This window comes from Wyeomyia smithii, chromosome 1 (assembly GCF_029784165.1).
Source record: "Wyeomyia smithii strain HCP4-BCI-WySm-NY-G18 chromosome 1, ASM2978416v1, whole genome shotgun sequence".
NCBI lineage: Eukaryota > Metazoa > Arthropoda > Insecta > Diptera > Culicidae > Wyeomyia > Wyeomyia smithii.
This window is the reverse complement of record NC_073694.1, coordinates 165178854-165198924: the sequence shown is the minus strand read 5'-3', so window position 1 is coordinate 165198924 and position 20071 is coordinate 165178854. Positions and strand designations below refer to the sequence as shown.

The 20071-nt window shown below is 40.5% G+C and overlaps 1 protein-coding gene and 1 long non-coding RNA gene across 5 annotated transcripts; one reads left to right on the top strand and one right to left on the bottom strand.

Annotated features, from left to right (window-relative positions):
* Positions 1–332: 332 nt before the first annotated feature.
* LOC129728285 (sialin) lies at positions 333–18289 on the bottom strand. 4 transcript variants are annotated; one of them, XM_055686734.1, is made up of 4 exons: positions 18134–18289; positions 2566–2859; positions 1162–2498; positions 333–1027 (listed from the first exon to the last, which is right to left on the bottom strand). In XM_055686734.1, exons 2-4 carry the CDS (start codon positions 2651–2653, stop codon positions 773–775), a joined length of 1680 nt encoding a protein of 559 aa, XP_055542709.1. In that variant the 5' UTR covers positions 2654–2859; positions 18134–18289; the 3' UTR covers positions 333–772. The 4 variants fall into 4 exon arrangements, with proteins under 4 accessions (XP_055542709.1, XP_055542696.1, XP_055542705.1 ...); XM_055686721.1 differs by lacking the exon at positions 18134–18289 and adding an exon at positions 17457–17600; XM_055686730.1 differs by lacking the exon at positions 18134–18289 and adding an exon at positions 12806–13434.
* LOC129728306 (uncharacterized) lies at positions 16249–17608 on the top strand. Its single transcript, XR_008728638.1, has 3 exons — positions 16249–16670; positions 16754–17397; positions 17475–17608. It is a non-coding gene; the product is annotated as an uncharacterized LOC129728306 (long non-coding RNA).
* Positions 18290–20071: the final 1782 nt, after the last annotated feature.

Genomic DNA, 20071 nt, shown 5'->3' with positions numbered 1-20071 from the left:
AGTTTTCATGTACAACCAATAGTTCCTGATGCTTTGCTTTGTATAAGACCTATGCCAAAAGACATACACCTTTCTAGGACATTAGTCTTCCTTCATCTGTAAGAAATACTCAGGCTGCTTAGCCAAGCATGTGTGCAGAGTTCATTCAAATCAATAATGGTCGATTAAATTTCTGCGAATTGACAGATCATTTGACGTAGTGAGGCGCCAAATATGTCAATTATCAAAAAAACGAGAACTGAATGAAATTACTCACAAAATGACGTCCGGTAAGATTTTTCTGTGATATTCTAGCACTGTTATTTCAACTGTCAGAAAGAAAGGCCGAATGGTAGTTAATGTAGTAGGTATAATTGGATCTCCTCAATCTGTTACAATTCTGTGGCTGAAATATATTGACTGTTAGTTATGAGCGGTGAGATCTTGAGTACTAATGAACTAAATAACCATTAAAACCTATTAATAACTGTTTCATTCACTTGTTGCTTTTCGTTTTCTTACACAGCTAAAAAGGTGGTAAATATAAATGACTATATACACGGCACATCTCTTTCTGTATCTTACTTGAATTAATCTACCTATTAAGTGTCTAAACGTGCATCTAACAGTTGGTATTTTCCACTTTAGTAAACCTCTGAATTTGCGAATGGAATTGATTACGAATCACTAATCTACGCTTAACGGCAATATAGAGCTCTTAAGTATACCCTCCTACTAGAAACAACCCGACCATAGAGTTGTCATTAAGTACCCCATTGAAGCGCACACGGTTTTAATATTCACTGTCATCGTTATTGTCGCCATCGTCGTCGAAGTCGGGCCCACCAGTAGCCCCGCTGGATTCCACCGTCAACATTGGGCGCTTGGCAATCATCGTCGAATCATCGGTCGAAACAATTTCCGGATCAGGTACCGGATAGTTCCACGGCTGGATTTCGGCAGTGCCGAATATCTGGAACACTAGGTAGCTACTGATGGCGACCACCGAGCTGACGCCGAAGACGTGCAGCCATTGGTTGATGTTTTGCTGGATCGAATAAAATAAAAAAATAGTAAAAAAATAACCATTTTTGTTTGATTAGAAGTCGTTCCTAAACCACGTAGTCGTCGAAGGTGGATTTCTAGAGGTTTAGGAACGACATCTTCGAGATACCAACTTACCGCATCTGTCACCATGACGCCACTGACGAGGGGCTGTAAAAACGACGCCGTCATGTGTATTGTCTGAGCGAAGGCGAGCACCGGGCCGGCCAGATTTGGAGCAATGTCTACGATGTTCGCCATAGCACCGGCGTACGAAGCCGTAATGAATGTGACGGCCACGAACCACAGTACCAAAACGATTAGGATGTTGTAGCCTAGATAGCCTACCAGTAGCACCAACACACCCGGCACAATCTGCGAAAGGGCGGTGAACAATTTCCGTATGTTGGTCAGTGTCATCAAGCGCTTGTCCATCAAGTAGTCGGCGATGTAACAAAATAGCACCGATGACAGATAGGAGCAAAGGAATGGCGTTCCGCTCAACAGGCCATTTTCTTTGATGTCAAAGCAAAGGATTTTTTGCATATACTCCGGTCCGGACATTATGAAAGTGTAATGCACCCAAATCCGGCCGAAAGTTGTCAATCCAATGGCCCAAACTGGTATCGAGGTGAAGATCTTTTTCCAGGGTACCTTCATTCCCTGGCCATTCTTGATATCCTCACTAACGTTCAATTCTATGTACTCTAACTCTTCCGGTGTTATCCGAGGATGCTCCTGTGGAGTGTTGAAGGCCAAAAGGTACCAAAATATGCACCAAACCATTCCGATGGTTCCGGTTGTGTAGAAAACCAATCGCCACCCGAAGTACGCTATGATAAATCCGCACAGCGGATAAGTCAACCCAATTCCAATGCTGAAACCTTGAAAGCTAGACATAAACCGGCTTCGCTCGACGGGTGGTATCCAGTAGCCAACGATCGCGTACATCGCCGGCCATGTCAATCCGCTAGCGAAACCCTGTATCGATCGCAAGAACACGACTGCACCGTAGTGCACATCGGACGCGTATGGAATGCATAAACTGCAGGCTGCCGTTAGGAACTGACTCCAGCCAAACACGTTCTTCGTTCCGAAGTATTGCGTGGCTACCCCACCAACCACTTGCGACAGTACGTAGCACCAGTAAAACGAACCTTTGATGACGGCCTGCACCGTCGAGTCCCACTCGAACTCACCGACAATTTCCCGCGTCACATCCGGTAGGGTATCGTCTTCGGCGATCTCAAAATCAGAAACATTCAACAGGGCTGAGTAATTACCATCCACCCCATTTGCTGAGGATGGTGATAGAGAGGATGATGACAGTCCGCAGTGATCACTGGCCGATGAGTTCGAACTACCATCCCGTACCATTGCTACCAGAGCGAAGTTGATATCGTTGCGCATCATAAACGATACCAGAAAGCCGGACCAGGACAAAAAGTATAGCACCAGGCGGGCGGGTATTCGGTCTGTTTGGATGAGAAATAAACTGAGAAAATGTTTATGGGAAGATAGGAACAGCTAGTTGTTACTTACCGCTAATCGACCGTAGGCAACCCGCTTTAGGAATTTTTGCTTTCGGCACTTTTGGCCGTGGCAAAAAATGGACCTCCTTTTCGTCCATTTCGATTCGATCGGATGACCTCAAACTCTAACTATTATCTTTACTGCGGTTCGGGACGTGTGATGTTTACTTCTGCAAGACCGTCATTTGGACGATTTTTTGTTTGTTTTATAACTTCTTATTTATAAAGAGAGAAAGAGAGAGCGAGAGGATGAACGGAAGTAGTTTGGTGTTCCTTTATCGGCAACGGGCAATAGATGTTGATTCTGAAACATAAGAAAAGTTGAGTTCAGTACAATGGTTTTGAGATAACAAGTTTAAAATATGGATTATTCACTGTTCACAAATTCTAACGATAGAATCTGGTGGCGTTCTCTTTTCGTTTTTCTGAATAAAAATGCATCAGTATTGAATTATCGATTATGATATGTATCTTCGAATCATTTCTATATTCTAAAGTGATCTAACCAGTTACCTTTCAGCAAAAAATGGTGAAAAAACAAATCATGCAACTTTGCCTGTCACCTAGCTGAGAACTAGCACCTTAAGTTCGGAATTTCTGCTTACAATATTGCATAAACGACGGTTGTGCTGAGTGAAAAACACGTGCAAGTTCAACGTGGTTTTTTTTCGCGGTGTTGTGGTAAGTAATTTGCCACCCGAAAATCAAACAACACTAGGTACTTGTGACAATAAGTTTTATAAACACGAAAGCTTTGGCTCTGAGCCTAGCAACTGAACCATCTGATTCTCTTACATGTGTTCTATAAGGTCCCGCATAAATATCATTTGGCTGAAGACAGTGTGCAGCAAAGGGTTAGCAGCACGTGGGGGCTTGAATGCATTTATCGTACAAAACAGATGCCATTCTCCGTTTAATGGCTGTAATCAAAACACCCTAATGAATTAATATAAATGATGCGATCGTTTTAACTGTGACTTTTTCTTTATCGCTCTTTCATTCCGTTGTTTTTACCGGAGGAGGATGATGATTTTGATAACAATAACTCTCAATTGATTCAATTATGGAAATATCATCTGATTGACAACAATGCACACAGTCGAGACGATGGAGTGGCGGTTTCCCACAGTTTACTGGGACGCACAAGCCCCCTAGTTAAGCCAAACAGCAGTTAGAGGAGAAAATCAAACAGAAGCAGTATATCAAATGTCATAATAAACGCAGAGTGCTGTGCTGACATTGAAATTTTTCCCCGAGTTCTGGAACTAGACTGCACTCGTTTGCATAATCACGCAGCAGGCGATGACGCGCAATTGCAAAGCAGCGAACAGCGGAATGTTTGCTGGCATTTTTGTTTTGCAAATCATTACATCGAAATTGCGCTTCATTTTATCAGAAAAGAAATGTTTTATGATCCAGAGTCATCAGTGTGTTAATTCGCTATACTAGGGTAGGGAGCATATTCTAAGCAGCTTTAGGAACCGCCTGTGTATTCAGACGAAATACTCGAAATGTGTTGGGTAAAACTCAAACAGTAGTATATCAATCTGTTCTCTATCGTTTTCTCTGTCAGAACTTGTTTTCAGATTGTTAAACTAAGTTAGCAAACTTTAAGAATCATCAATCAAAGTTACCAATTGAGGGACACTATTCCTATCACCCCGAACCCAAAACAGCAGATTCCATCTGTTTTGCAGGCGTTTTTCACCGATTTCTGTGTGATTAACGGTACTTCTTATATTCGTAAGACAGCTAGACAACCAAAGTTTACGTTTCCATCATTGAAATTGTCGATATTGATCGAAATGCAGGAGTTTGAGGCCTGTTTTCTTCGACTGATTAAAATAGGCGCTACTGCTTAAGCCGTTCCCTCCCCTCTATGATTTCGTTGGGAAGTGTTTTCAAAAAAACTAAATTGGGTCAAATGTTCCAGTATTGGCCCCTTAATGTTTCCTATTGGTGTACTGTTGAATTTTCAATAAAACGATAAAGTTTGGTACTGTGATTATTAATGTAATTTAATTTCGTTCTTGCCAAGCTCATCAACGAAAAATTAAAAAATGTTACAAAACCATTAACTGATTTTTATAGTTCATAGTAGAGTTTTGTTCCTGATTTGGTTACCGCATTCGTTGCCTCTGTCACGTTGCGTTTTTTAGTTTTGAGATCGTTTTGATGTGGTAATTTTTTCACATATCACCATAAAAAAGTGAACAACCCTTTCAAATTATGGACGCGAAAGTTGAACGATGTTGATTCCATTGACAGAAAATAAAAAAAAAACTCCTATTTTACTTGAAAGCTTTCGTTTATAGAAAAGAGGATCGAAAGTTTTTCTGATTCCCTCACTTACACCTTCAATTTTCACTAACTGTCCTAAATGATAATCTAGATTTTGTGCACCATTTGTGTACTATTATCCGACATTGAGATAAGCAATTTAACACAGCCATAAAAATGAACTAAATACTATTGATTGATTTTGATTGTGTTCATGCCTTCTGGGATAATCTTCATTTTCAATATGCTCGCTTGATGAATCCAAAGTTTTCGGGACTTACTTTTTTCGGCTAGAGAATCCGAGATTTTAACAAGCACTTTTCGAATCCTTTTCTAAATATATTTTTGCCTGTTGCACTGATGTGACTGATTTGTTCTCGTTTATTTTAATTTATCTGAGCTTTTCTTTCAGATTTTATATTATAATGTCGATAAACTCTTCGGACGCCTAGTGCATGACTTACTTCGGTACAACACGGATTTTGAAATTAAAAAAAAATCCGTAACCACAAATCTTTGCGAATTTACTTCACTGCCAACCGATTATATATTCAGAGGATTTTAAGTCGACTGTATCTACACAGATATGAGCAAGGCATTTGACGTGGTTAAAACGGACAGCATTCTTCAATCGATGAGTTGCTTCAGAATTGGCGGCCCGCTCTACAGCTGGTTGCAAACATACTTGGTAGGAAGTATCCAGTATGCAAAAATAATTCCTTTATTTTTACATGCTGGTTTGCGTCCCTGCCTTGTTCATTGTCAATTCCAGTGTACCTCGAAGAAGCCACTTAGGACCGCTGTTATTCGAACAAACTGCCAGACAAATTACCTAATGCTATAACTTTGATTTATGCTGATGATTGTTCATACGGAGAGCCTTCGAAGATTGCGAAGTTTTTGCCACGGATTTTCGTATTTGCCACGGATTGTGTTCTAAATGATGATGATCTGCGTGCTGCAGCTAATGTGCCAGCCGATCTTGTTGATCTTGTCATTTTGGAGGTCACGCATGATATGATTACTAATGCTGCTAAGAAACTTAGATGTTCATACACTGTTGGCCGACTGTTCTTTTGTGCCGTTGTATTGATATTCTGGCTGCTCCACTTTGCACTATTTTCAACCAATCTTTGACTCAAGGAAGTTTCCTGAGGTATGGAAGCACTCCTATGTGTTCATAAGTTTCCGGTTTTTAAAAGTGGTGATCGACGAAATGTCAAAAACTATTGGGAATAACTAAACTGTCTATCGCGTCTAAACGATTTGGGATCATTGTAAGCTCTATTGTATTGAATTGCACAAGCAACTACATTTCTTTGGACCTGCATGGTTTTGTTTCTGGACGATCTGTAACAACAACTCTGATGGATTTCGAAAGTACTCGAACTCGAACGAAACGCACAGGTTATCGTTATTTACACGGGCCTCAAAGCTGCCTTCGACTGAATTGATTATCGAATATTGCTGAACAAATTTTCTCGTCTAGGTGCTTCATCACGGTTCGTTAAGTGGCTTGAATCATTCCTGTGTAATAGGTTTTTGCGGTTTTTTAAACTTGGATCTGGGATCACTCGTTTGCGTTTTTGAACAATTCTGGTGTACCACAGGGTAGTAACCTAGGACCGCGTCAACGCCCTTGGAGTTATTCTTGACCGAAAGCAGCCCTTCGATAGACACTGTGCTGCATTTTTTTTCGAAAGCAAGTCGCCAATTGGGATTCATCGCAAAAATTTAACGTGACTTAAAGGATCCCTGTTGTCTAAAACAGCGGATCCTAACCTGGAGTACGCTACCCCTAGGGGTATGCGAAATAAAATCAGAAATGGCGGACAGAGCAACTTTTCTTTGTAATACTTCATTTGTTGTTCAAACTTGCTCTTAAAAAATTACTGCAGCGATCATACAAACCATAGTCAATTTGAAACCTGAACCAGACTACCACTACTCTCTCTTACTCTGCGAAAACATATCAAGCAAAGACGAGTTAACAAGATACACAAGTGTAAAATCTTCTCATATACCTTGCGAACTTCAAGAAATGTGGCGCCCCCGAACGACTCTCAGAAACATTAATGGTGAATGTGTGTGTGTAATGTGCATAAACTATCGAATACGAGCTTGACAATAACAACTACAGAAATGTCTTGTCAAAAGTGCCAATCCGATAACACGTATTCAGACACAATTGATGTTTATTGGACGCGTTGAGGGTGTTTAGTTTCAAGCCAGAGGGTACAATTGATTTGGAAAGTATCGCCAAGGGGTAAGCTGGTCTAAAAGCTCCATACTGCTCACTTGTACGCCCTCTACTAACAAACATAAGTGTGGTTTGGATTCCGCACCAGCTTTCATGCAACCTGTGCCTCGAGCGTATACAGAGATGTTTCATTCGGTTGACCCTAAAAGACTTACCTTCGCGTGATCCTACCAATTTGGCACCCTACCCGGATCGTTGCCGCCTGCTTAGGCTTGACAGTCTAGAACGCCGCTGCAAATTTCAGCAGGCTGTAGCATTGCCAAGTTTGGAATGCTGAAGTGGATTCCCCGAAGTTGCTGACCTTGTTGAATTTTCGTGCATCTCAACGTACGCTGAGGCCCTGTTCGTTGCTGATGAACCAATTCCATCGTACGAACTTTGGTTATTATGAACCTGTTACTTTTTGTGGGAGAAAATTCACGAGTGTCGAGCGTCATTTTGAATTTGGCGAGCCTAGTCATAGTTTCAAACATAGAATAGCTAAGTCTATTGCCTTTAAATGGTTATCCTTCATTTCATAAAGATTTTATGTTAGATGATACACTTAGAAATAAACAAACAAACATACGGAGGTGTCTCCGGATGGACAAAAATAAAAAATAATAATCTACATCTCTGAGCTGACATTTTCTTTTAAGAATGCAAGTATTGAAAAAAAAATGAAGCCTGCTGTTAATTTTGTTAAAAAAAACCTTGGCACTCAATTGGTTTCGGAAAAAATATTTTTTTTTCTATTTTCATGTTTTCCAAATAATGTACGGTGCCATGAACATAAATGATTTTCGTAATTTTTAATGATAAATCAATGATTCTTTCGATTCAGTACATTTAAAAAAAACACAGACACATAAAAAACGCAAAAAAAAACAAAAAAAAAGTCACCAACGTCTTAGTCTCCATAAGACTGCGAGAAACTGGTGAAGCCACCTAGAAAAGCTAGTGTTAACCTCCATTTTCGAGTGTAGATTGTTGTTTTTGCAGCTTTGCAAGAAATTATAGTTTGAAAATTTTAGTATTTCTGAAATATGAAAAAATGTCCAGAACATAGTAGGCCTTAAAAATCACATCAGATAACGTTAATTGGTTTATTTTGATTTTTAGAAATTTTAACTACAATTCTCTTTTGTTCCATATGCACACTTGTAGGCTTTAAATGCATAGTTCTTTGCCATTTTCAAATTGAACAGGAGACATAGTTCTTCATCATATAAGCGGACTCGTCGAGCTCGTTCTAATTTACTTTCGTAGTGTGAATTTCGCTCGCGCTTTTATGATTATGTAAAAGTATTCGTGCGCGTTTGCTTCGATAGGAGGGAAAAGAGCAGTCGTACATAATGGTCCGATGTAAATGCGTCTTCGGCCTGGGCAACGTTTGCTCATCTATAGGTTTTCGAAACGTTATCACTTCACGAGGTGTACCAACAACAATATCGCACGGGGGGTGTACCAACAACAATATTTGTAGTAAACAAGCTTCGAATCGTTCGAGTTCGTCAATTACCACGGAGATAACACAAACAACACAAACCTTTCTCTTCCGCAGTCGTAGAAATTTAGAAATAAACTCGATCTCAGTCTGACCATTAACCCGGAAATTGCTCCCCTGTTGCTTTGATATAAGCGTGTCGCAAATCGGAGAACGTTTCATTCGATCGCATAGTATTCCGATTACCCAGTGTATAACAGTGTATAAGTGCGTTTCCTTTCCCAAGGGTACTCAGGATTGGTTATAGACAAACAAGCTTAGAAGTTCAGAAGGCTTAGAGTGATGTTTGGATTTTGCATGCGTCGCTCGCAAAGATTCGCGCCGGTAGAGAAGAAATATACTGATCGCTCGTCTTTGTAACGAGTTAACGTCGCGCGCAACATCGTTTGATTCCTTCACTTACCACGGTGATACAACCTTTCCTCTCCGTCGCATTCGTAGAGATGCAGAAGTAAACTCGGTCACCAACAACAACGACTGTTACACCTTTTTCCTTACAATCTTCTTCCTCACTCTAACGACCTAAGGAAGTGGCGGCTTCGCAAATTTGGACATCTTCTGAGTGCGGACATGCTCCGGAACGCTGAACTTATCCTTGGCCGTGAAAAACAGGTTGCCGAGGATCTGTTTGAAGTCGGCCTTCACATATGTTTCGTCGTCCATGATCCAGCATTCAACTTTCGTCAGCATGTTGAGGTACAACTTCCTGGCACGGGTTTTGGCGGACTTGTTCTGCTTCTCGTCGCGACTAGGGGCCGTTCGAAGCCAAGCCTTAGTTTTGGCCTTCTGGACAAAACTTCGGCTTAGGTGCAGCTTCTTAGCCACATCCCGAACGGAGGCGCTCGGGTTTCGGTTGAAGGCTCCAACTACGCGGTTGTGATTTTTGGCGTGTAGGCATGTTTTTTAATTCTTTTTTCGTTTTATTTATCAATTCCTCCTGAAATTTCGCGACAAAATTGTTGAAGGAAATCTTACGCTTCTGGCTTGCCAGAAATCCTCGATGAGACGCAATTTGGGAACGTTGGGCGGGTTCGCCAACTTGGGTACCACATCGACATTTCGCCGTTCCATCTCCTCAAACGATCGCCTCGAATAGTGAGCCGACTCCAGATCCGGCCAAAACACCGTGTATTCGACCTTATAGTATTTTTTGATAAACGACGCAACTTCCAGCAGGTACTTTGTACTATAAATTCCCCCGTTCACGGCCAGTCCGGAGCGAAAGAAGAGCAGCTTTGACATCCCCTTCTCGCTGATTGTCAGCCACAGCAGCACCCTCTTGGGGAACTTGGTGAGTGAAAGAAATTTCACCTTAGTGCCTACTTCTTTCGTGGTGGAAGTAAAATACAAAGTGCCCTACCAGTCGTTGCCATCCAGGGTGAGACAGGTCTCGTCGTCCATCACCACCGCCACGTCGTGAATTGCCGGGAAAATCGATTTGACCATCTTATTCAGGCGCTGCCGATGCTTCATTGCCTGCAGCTCCGAGACTAGTGAACGGGTATTGGCCGTCCATGTTCGCCTGACATGTATGTCCATGTTCGCCAAGCACTGTTTGATCGGTCGCACAGACCTCCAGGCCAAGCGCACGCAGCGATGTAGCCACTTTTCCCTCGGTCTTCCTCTTCAGTGTCCTTTGGAGCTTCTTGTCGTTCAGGGTCGTCTGCCGTCCGGAATCGGGCTGGCTTTCAATGCTCTGATTGGTGTCCAATAGTGCCAAGATGTTGTAGATGCCGGAACGGGCGTATCCGGTGTCTACGAACTGCCGCACGATGTTCGTTTTCGTCAGTGCGTGTAACCCATGGAAAATTGGCAATTTTCGTCTATTTTTTTAGCGCAAACGTTATTAGAGTTATTGAAAATAAAGTTCTGCACCAATGTCAACAATTAGGGGGGGGGGGGACATTGCCCCCCTCTGCCCCCGTTTGGCTACGCCTATGGTGGACACCCTTTATGCCATTCTTTTCAACGCTTACTATCCCAAGCCTGGCAGCCTACGGCCAATATTCTCGCCAATTACAATTCCCTGGACAACTAAAAGAACCTCTGAACAGTTTTATTGTGAGAGAGATTTATTTTTGTCCTGAAATTTTGTAGAATTTAAAGTGAAGGAAGGGTTAATGTGAAGCCTGAGAATAAACCCATGCTTTTGGATCTTTATTCAAGTTTGTTATTGTTATGATATTCAGTTTTGTTTTGTTAAATTTCTTACTTGGATATCTTTGTAATTTTTGATGGCGTTGACTTGAATAAAATCTGCATGTTCGAAGCTTTGAAACATTTCACAATTTGCAATGACATAACGAAAATGAACAGTTATCTTCTAGCTGCTCTTAGCGCTTGGTTATGGTCATGGTCATGGTCGACTGTCAAGTTGCAAAACTGATAACACAGCATGAGCGTGAATTGGCACTTACTGTAAAGCATTGAATAATTACGTGTATACCAGGGGCGACTCGTCCATAGGTGCAACCTGTGCATTGCACATGAGAGCGCCAGACAAAAAATTAATTTTAAATCCAAACGTGTATTCATGTTTTATTATTTTGTAGTGATTTTTTTAAATAGTAACAAAAAAAATAACTTGCGCTTTTTCGCGGACATCATTGTGACTATTTCCCCAAACTGTGATTTCCAGAACTTACAATTGAACAGTCAAGTTTGAAAGTCACGAGTCGCCCCTGGTGTATACTGATGCAATTTGTAAAAAAAAACTGTAACGACACTCGGTTATTGAGTGACTAATTGAGAAGTTCGGTTTCACATGAGATGGAATTTTTCGGTTTCGTTTGATAGTATGATGAAATCTGATATTGCAGTTTTATCGCAGGATGAAGAGGTAGATAGGCAGAGCAGGTAGTGAAACCAGGACTCTATTGATAGAATCGCACCTTGAAATGCGTTGCGATAGCAATTATTTGCGGCACAGTCAAGATTTTTCTACTGTGCATCAGCAATGTGCAAAGTAATTTACTCGTTCGCTGAAGTCTGCACTGACAGTTGCATTAACTAGCATTCATTGCATTAACTAGTAATACTAATTGTCACTTACATTCACTAACGGTGAATATAGTTCAAAGCCAATGATTTGATTGAACGGTGATATACGCCACTCTTAACTTGGAGAAATAAACACATTCTTCAAAATTCGTCAAAAATGTAACTAAAACTCACGTAAAAATTCAAAATTTAGTTTTAATTAAAAAGTTGTAACAGTTCAGCACATTTAAACGGGTTTCTGTATTTATTGGAAGTATCTAGTTTCACTTTTAAATAGTAACAAAGAAAATTACGTGCGTGATTACGCGAACATAATTGTAATTACTTCCCCTAACTGTTTATAACTTCTCAAACTCCCAGAAATCGTAGTTGATCCTGCCTCAAAAGCCACGAGTTGCTTCTGCTTGAAATCTAGGTAATTCACTAAAAACTTTAAACTAGAAATAGCACTACAGAAGTAAAATTTCTACTAGAAACAACACCGTCACAGCTAAACGTGTTCACTAGATACCGTCTATTTGATTGCCAAAAGTATCTGGAAAACCGAGACCTCCTCAAACAATAACATTCCGAAAACCAGTTCTAGTGGTAGGGAACAGAATTAAACTATTGATTGTAAATGATCGTTTTTTTTCAAATATTATTTTACTGATTTTCATGAACAAAACTGTCTGACGTTAGCTTGCTTGAAAAGATTATTTTGCTTCGCTTAACCTCCTGTCCCCCATTAGTCATTAAATTTATCGCGTTCTGAAAAGTACGCGATGGCAATTTCGTGCATGTGTTCGCAACAGTAGCCGGCACAACAAAGTGACGAAAGTGTCAAACCAATTGGAATCGCAAATCAGTTGCTCGCTAATTTTTACTGGCCGTTATTTGTTTCCAGTTTTGTTCGGCGACTGGTTGGCGCAACATTTCACACTGGCAATCGAAATGTGCTTAGTCAGAATAAGCTTAACTGTGCGAAGAAATGCCGGAACGCAACAGGGCGAACATTTTGTCGCCCTTGTGGTCGCGTGTTCCATTCATTAAACGCCGTTGGGAAATTTCAATTTTACTAAAAAAATAATTCTTCAGTTAGACAAACGTCTATGAGTATTCATTACTCCAGATTAGATTAGACATGAGGAATGATTAAACGAAACATTTCGCATATGAAACAACGGGTGTTTGAGAATACGCAAACAAATGAAGAGTGATCGAAAATCAGTTGGACTACTTAACTGCATTTCACCGCCTGTGTGAAGCATAACAGCATCCGAGCAACAATACTCCAGTAAGCAAGTTGAACCTAACAACAATTGCTGCCAAGGAAAACCGGCGTCGATTCATGGTCCTTACCTTCCACTGAATGCTGGACCAGATAGTGGCAGTCGTCTACTTGCACTCGCAAAAACTCGACCTCTGCTGGTTCGTTGACTCAAAAACTAGTGAGTGTTGCATTCTTCGTCCAATGCGCCACTCTGTCTAGTTTGTGGGGATTTCCAAAATCTCAGGAAAACTTGCATCACTGTTAACCGGGCACATTAAACGTGGATATCTCTGAACCGGTACAAACTGTAGTAAACATTCGTTTGCTGAACTGTTTATCATGTACGTGCAGAAAACAGTACACGTTGCATTATTTAGTTGCCAATCGATGCGATAAGACGACGAACGTCAGAGATACACATAATCGAATTTTTATTCACTGTCTTACGCTGAGACGGTTACACTCACACGCACCTTATACGGAAACACTAATCGATCGGCACTGATAAGAGATCGTTTTTTTTTTTGAATATTACAAATTCAACAAATTGTCACATCGATCAAGTTGCTATCGCGGTGACTGACTGGTCTGGTGAGCGAGCACGTGGCGGTACTCTTATTTATATAGTATACACCGAGAGTAGTATGCCGTATTCTCATTCCTTTTTCTCTCACTCTCCCATTCTCATACGAATGTTAGCTGGTTTCTCTCATAGTTTTTCGAGCACTGCAGCTGCTGTGCTGGGAAATCGCAGCTGATAATGGCAAGGCTTTTCGTTCCAGTGATGCCACACAATAAGGGGATCGATTACCGGACTCGCCAAATAATTTAAAAATATTTATCAAAAAATTGTAAGCTAATTTCGATGTATTAAATAATTAGTTTGCTATGTTTGATGACAAAACATAGTTTTACCTTTTCCAATCTTTCATTTTGAGCCCAAAATAGATGCTATGAGTCCATGATCACCGTCCGTGAGAGGCGAGTGTTGGTTTTCGACGCATTAATTTCTAGCCTCCACTTTTAATCTGGTGCAGATTGCCTCCTGCGTCCCAAAGATTCCCGGAGGAATATCGAAGTCGTTTGTGAAGCCTATGAGTTGACTACCTTCACCGAAAATCGTGCTTCACGTTTCGATGCCCACTCGTTGGATTACTCCCTCAAAAGGCAATGTTGAACAACGTGCAGGATAGTCCACCTCCTTGTCTCAATCCTTGTCAGTTGTTCCGGAAAACCCTAGTCGTGCATTATTTGCCACAGCTGGTCTCGGCCAACTGTATCATACGCTGCCTTGAAATCCACGAAAACGTGATGTGTGGGCACTTTGTACCCCCGGCATATCTGGAGGGATCTGCAGGAGAGTAAAGATTTGATTCGTAGTAGCGCGTGTTTGTGTGAAGCCTACTTAGTACTTCCCTACGATTCCCTTCGCTAGCCGAGAAAAACGGCGGAGCAGAATTTGGGAGAGGACTTTGCAGGTGGTATTGATCAACGTTATGCCACAGTAGTTGCTGCATCGTAGCCGATCGCCCTTATTATAGATGGGGAATACAACTCCTTCCATCCATTCCTCTGGTAGTCGGGTAGTCTCTCTTTTTCTCAAGTCCTGAGAATTACACAGTGGATAACTCCGGATAATCGAACCATTTTCTCCATACAATCGTGCCTCCGGCCTATGAAGCTTTTTCTTTCTTTTTTTTTGTATGTTGGGTTATGCTTTAATTGTTTTTACTATCGTTCGTTATTTTTGTATTACTGTCTTTTACATTGCTGCATTTCATACATGTTTACAAAAGGTTTCGTATTTTATCTTCCTCTTTTGTGATTGTGTTTATCTTCAACTATTCAACTTGAGTGTTTACTGATTTTGTCAGTTTTTTTTTCTTTCATTTCTTCTGTTAAGTTTTTATAGGCTTGTTCTGTAAATTTTGAACTAGAATACTTCTCTCAGGAAGTTCGGCTACATAGGGATGTGAAATGAAAATCTAAAACCGAAAAAAGTGAAAAATATGTCCAATTTCAAATGCTAATAAATCGGTTAGTATTTGATGGATTTCCTTCGTTCTTGCAGCAATAGATTGGAAAATCTTCTGAGATTCTTCCCAAAAGAAGATAATTGTAATTTTATAATTCACACTATTGTACTATTGAAAATAGTCAAGCCTTGTCAAAACGAAAAATTCGACCTCTGATTGGTCGTTATATGATTGCTTCCCAAGCACGATCGACAGAATCATATACCTTGCAGTTGAAAACATGCTATTTAGCCTATATAAGAGCCTGTTTCAGCCGAAGCCGCTCATAATAGTTCTAGACAGCGACAACAGCAGTCGTCCTCCCGCAGCAGCAGCACTAGCCCTCTGGTTGGTCACCACGTCTCAGGAGCAGCGCGGTTCTTCTCAGCGTGTGTCACCAGACTGCCATTATTCCCCTCGTGTTGGGGCAGCATGAAGATTGCCATCAGGAAATCCAATTTTGAAAATCAAAATGCCTTTTTCAAGGCAAATAAACAAGTCATTGAAAGTTAATAATTTTTGACAACGCAAGCAAGCATTCTGTGTTGGATCCTAGCAATTTAAGTCTGTCGCACCCGTCTAATTTACTGAATGTGAAATAGCTTCCACAGTGCATGTTGTCCGTGTATGTGCATGTTGTCCGTGTATGTGTACTGTTAGGGCAGCTCAAAGGTTGCGATCAGCAGCCCATTTTGAACCGCAAAATGCCTTTTTCAAAGCAAATAAACGAGTAATTAATAATAAGTTAATAATTTTCTGGCATCAACACAAGCAGACATTCTGTGCGGGATACAACAAAATTCTGTTGTAGTTGCCTAATTCTTGCTTTATTTAGTAAACCCCCCCACTGTAAGGGCAGCTCAAAGGTTGCGATCAGCATAACCGACTTTGAATAACAAACTGCCCTGTTAGAACGCATTCACAAAGACAGTTAGGCTTCTGCCATGGTGAACGCGAACGGGCGAGAAACTTGCCGTAGGTAAATAAACAGCTCTCTTCACGGCTGTCCGGCATTCTGGATTTTGGCAATCGAAACTTCTGCTGGCTATCTGATTTTCAGTGTGAAAACAGCCTTCAACTTTGTTGTCAGAGTGCCTGACTACGATTTGGTAATAATGTTTGAGTTAAATGTTTAAAAATTTTACAACATTCCTCTTTCTCCCATTCAATAAAACAGGTAATACGATGCTTTCGTCATACGCAAGTTCACCATAACTCCCGCTACCGGCGTAACACAGAGATGCAATCAGCGTCATATCCATATCATATTTTAAATTCTGTTGAATTTAAACAAACTGTCTTTTTTAGGACAACCAAACAAATGAATTGAAGATTTAATGTTTTCTCGTTCTGAGCTTTAACCAAAAGTTAATTATCTTAATTTGAATTCACATGTACATATACTCTGACTGTTGAAACTTGTTTGCGCCGCAAAGAGTTTGTTCTTTTCCTGTTCAGTGAGGTCGTATTTATATGTGCAAACTGAAATTTAGTAGTACTTCAACTACATTTGCACAAAATTTTCAATTCTGCCAATGAGCGGTCAACATTTATTTGCTAGGAAAAATGACTCACACCGGGTTATCATTCTTGTAAAAGTATTCTACTTCAACCTTGCGGTCGTGGCTTTGCACACAACCCTCCTGTGATTTTTTTATTTTATTTAGCGATTTCTTTATATGTGTTCTAGGTTTTCGTTTGACATTTTCCGTTCTTTTTTGTTTCTTTTTGTAATTTCGCAATATTGAAACAACTGAAAGTCGTATTTTATTTACTAGAAAATAAATTATTTTTTCAAATGTCTATTCCAAACATCATCCCGGTAATAAATGCTATTGATTATATTTCGCTAAATTTGCTCATACATGAAACTCAAACTAATCTACTTCTCTACGATATTTCCAGCCTGCAAAAGGACTAGCAGCGCCACAAGTATTTTCACTATCACTACCATACGTGAACTTCCGCTTGTTATTGGTCACATAGGAATGCTATCATTTGACAATGCAGGCAAAGCCATTACGGAAAGGCTGCTGACGAAAGAACAGTTACGGATGTAGTATATGATGATGTCACTACCATTTATCGACTAGGAATGCTTGAAAAAAAAATCTGATTTGTAACGCTAGGGAAGTTCAGCGGTCAGAAGAGCACTCTTGGTGGTGTATCACTTTAGATGACTAGAATTACCCTACAGTGCAGCAGTATCTCTCCGGAAACGTGCTGTGGCTGACAATGGCATTGAAAATAGTTTCACGTTCTAACGATACCGGCCCTGGAATGGGTACCGATATATAAGAGAAATATCATTTCGAGTTAAATTTAAAGCGATCAATGCTGTATGATAGTGGTGATCAAAAATCTTACGAAATTGATAAATATAATTTTATTCATCAGAAAACTTGATATTTTAAGTAGAGATTTTAAACCTACTTAAGTTCAATAGTTCACATCGAACTCAACAAGAGTAATGATGCAATAATGAAAACGTACGTGAAATAGAATCTACAATGCCATATGTATCGGAAAATTGCCAATATTGCTTCCAGGTACGGAAAATGGCTTTGCCATTCGTAGCTATTATAATAGTTATTACGTTCACGCTTACCGTTTTACGCTCGTTTAGGTTTGTGCTTTTCGTTCTCCAAGTGCTATAGTACCTGGTGCACGTGTTAACACTTTTGCTGCTTCTCCCGGTCAACCCCGTAACAACTACCGCCTCAGCTGATGCACTTTGGTGGAACAGGAAACTATCGTGGCAATTGTTGGATGTCCTTGAAATTACGTTCACCACTATTGGGCAGCTTTTCAGTGGCATATTTTCTTAGCGTAAGCTAACGAAATGAGGAACAACACATGAACGTCCACCCACAAGGCACGGGTTCCCAACTCTCCGTCACTGTAGACGGTGAAAGTTTAGCTGAAGAATTATCGATTTTATGCTATCTTAAACAACGAACACATTTCGTAACAATTACATTCGATTGCACGATAAATCTTTAAAATTTTCACTTCCACACGCGGTTAATTTCAGTTCTAAGCCAGAAACTCTTTTTAACTCGTCCGAAACAGGATAACTATTTCTTTTCTGTCGCAAAGCCATACTGCATTAAAGAACAATAAATCTATTAAAAATGCACCATTGCACCGAATGTCTACAAAATGTGCATATACACGAATAAGCTTATTACTACCTACACGCGAGATGGACCGCGACCAAGTCGCGTCTGTTGCTTGCACGGTCTAATACTGGCACTTGAATCACAAATGACAAAAGCTAAATACCTTGCAGGAAGTGGACGACTCGTAGCAACATCAACACACTTCTGTGACGCCAAACTACCACCGTGCAGACGTGTTAACGAGTGAGCAAACTAGCCAGCACCGGACGGGCCGCGAAAAACTACGTGCGTCCTACGCGGCCGCAACCGAAAAGGGGGTGGTTTTGTTGTTGTTTTTCCGCCCCCAACTAACAGCAGCACCAGATGATTTCACCTTTGCACCGCACAGCACAGCGCCAGTGCACGCATACACGCAAACATTGCGGCTGTCAAGCCGCAATCGGGTTCGGAACATCTTGTCGAATGTTTATCCTTTGATCTCAGTGCTAGTAAAATATGATTTATATTTTATATTCGCTTGCACATGATTTAATATGTAATGACTCTTATCTGTGAAATTTATGATAATTCCTCCAGCCCTTTGACCACGGTTAACTGCTACAGATGTGTTACTGAGCTAAAACACCTACAGAGAATAGAACTAATTCGTCCAAGCTGGTTGATAATTATTTTTACTAATTACATTCTTATTCAGCTTTTTTTTCACGAGGAGTTTTAATACGCTACGTCATTTAAGTCATTAAGAGCAAGTTTTTATTCTTCATTAAAAAATCGAAGGAAAACGATAAACATTTATTTTAAAATCACGTTTTGCTCAGAAAACGCGGCTTTTTCGAATGATATATAAAAAGTGGTATCCAGCTTTTTACGCGCCGTAATGACGGACGCTAAAATGCAAAGTTCGTATTAAATCACCCACCCTTTTGACAACTCTGCTCACGTCGTTTTAAAGTCTTCACGTATTTTTTTAAAAGAGAAATGAATTTGACAACATTTGTGTTGCCAACACCTCAGAAATCCCAAAACTGACGTAAGCAGAGAGGTTCGCATATTACGAACAAGCATTATAGCGACCGCCATCATGGTGCGTAAAAAGCTGGATAGCTTTAGGACCCAAAAGTCAGATAGTTGAGGGTTGCAACGACTAGACAATTTCTCTCGTCGAAATTCAACCAAAGAAAAAAAAATCGTTCGAAATAAGTTCGTTTCGTTTATGAAGAAAAAAAAAGTCCGTTTCGTTCCGGAGTCGAAGTAAAAGTACTGAACAATTTTCAACATTTCTGAACATCCGGCATAATTCAGAAAAATCAGGACAAATGCTAAAATATGAAAAATAAATCAGGACGCTCCAAATGGGTCTCGAAATCAGGACATGTCCTGCTAAATCAGGATGGATGGTATCCCTACTTCGATGGATTTAATGCTACGTGGTTGTTGAACGACAGTTTGGAGACTAGCGTAATCCCCAGGGCGGTGATGGAGGAGACACGTTGCCAAGAATATGATTCCAGGATGTACTGGTGATTGACGGTGGTACAGCGACGGGAGAATGAGATTATTTCACCTTTCTCGATATTGATTCTCATTTCATTTTCTTCGCACCACTTTAGAAGATTGTCTATATCAAGTTGGAGAGCCAAACAATCGAGAATAGAAGTGATTATCCTGTACCTCTTCAGGTCGTTTGCATACAGCTGCGTGAAATATGATGTACGAGGACACAAATCTTTCAAGAACAATACGAAGATCAACGGCCCCAGGACACTGCCTTGTGGAACACCCGGGGTGACCGAAAAAGCTGTAACTTAGCGAAAGCATATCGATTGGTTAAGTAAGAATTGATCCATTCAACCATCCAATCAGGGAGACCTAAGGCTCTTAGTTTGTCGCAGGCACGTGTTTGTCGCAGACATCGAATGCTTTTGCAAAGTCTATGTAGATTAGGTCAACTTGATTGCGTACCCGCATAATCAATAAGCATAATCCATATGGTTTAACTATACCCCATACAATCGGTACTATATCCCGAACTAGTTGTTGGGCACCTTTTATGGTTATTGATTATGCGGGTAGTTCCATCTCTTGAAATAGTGTATTTTTG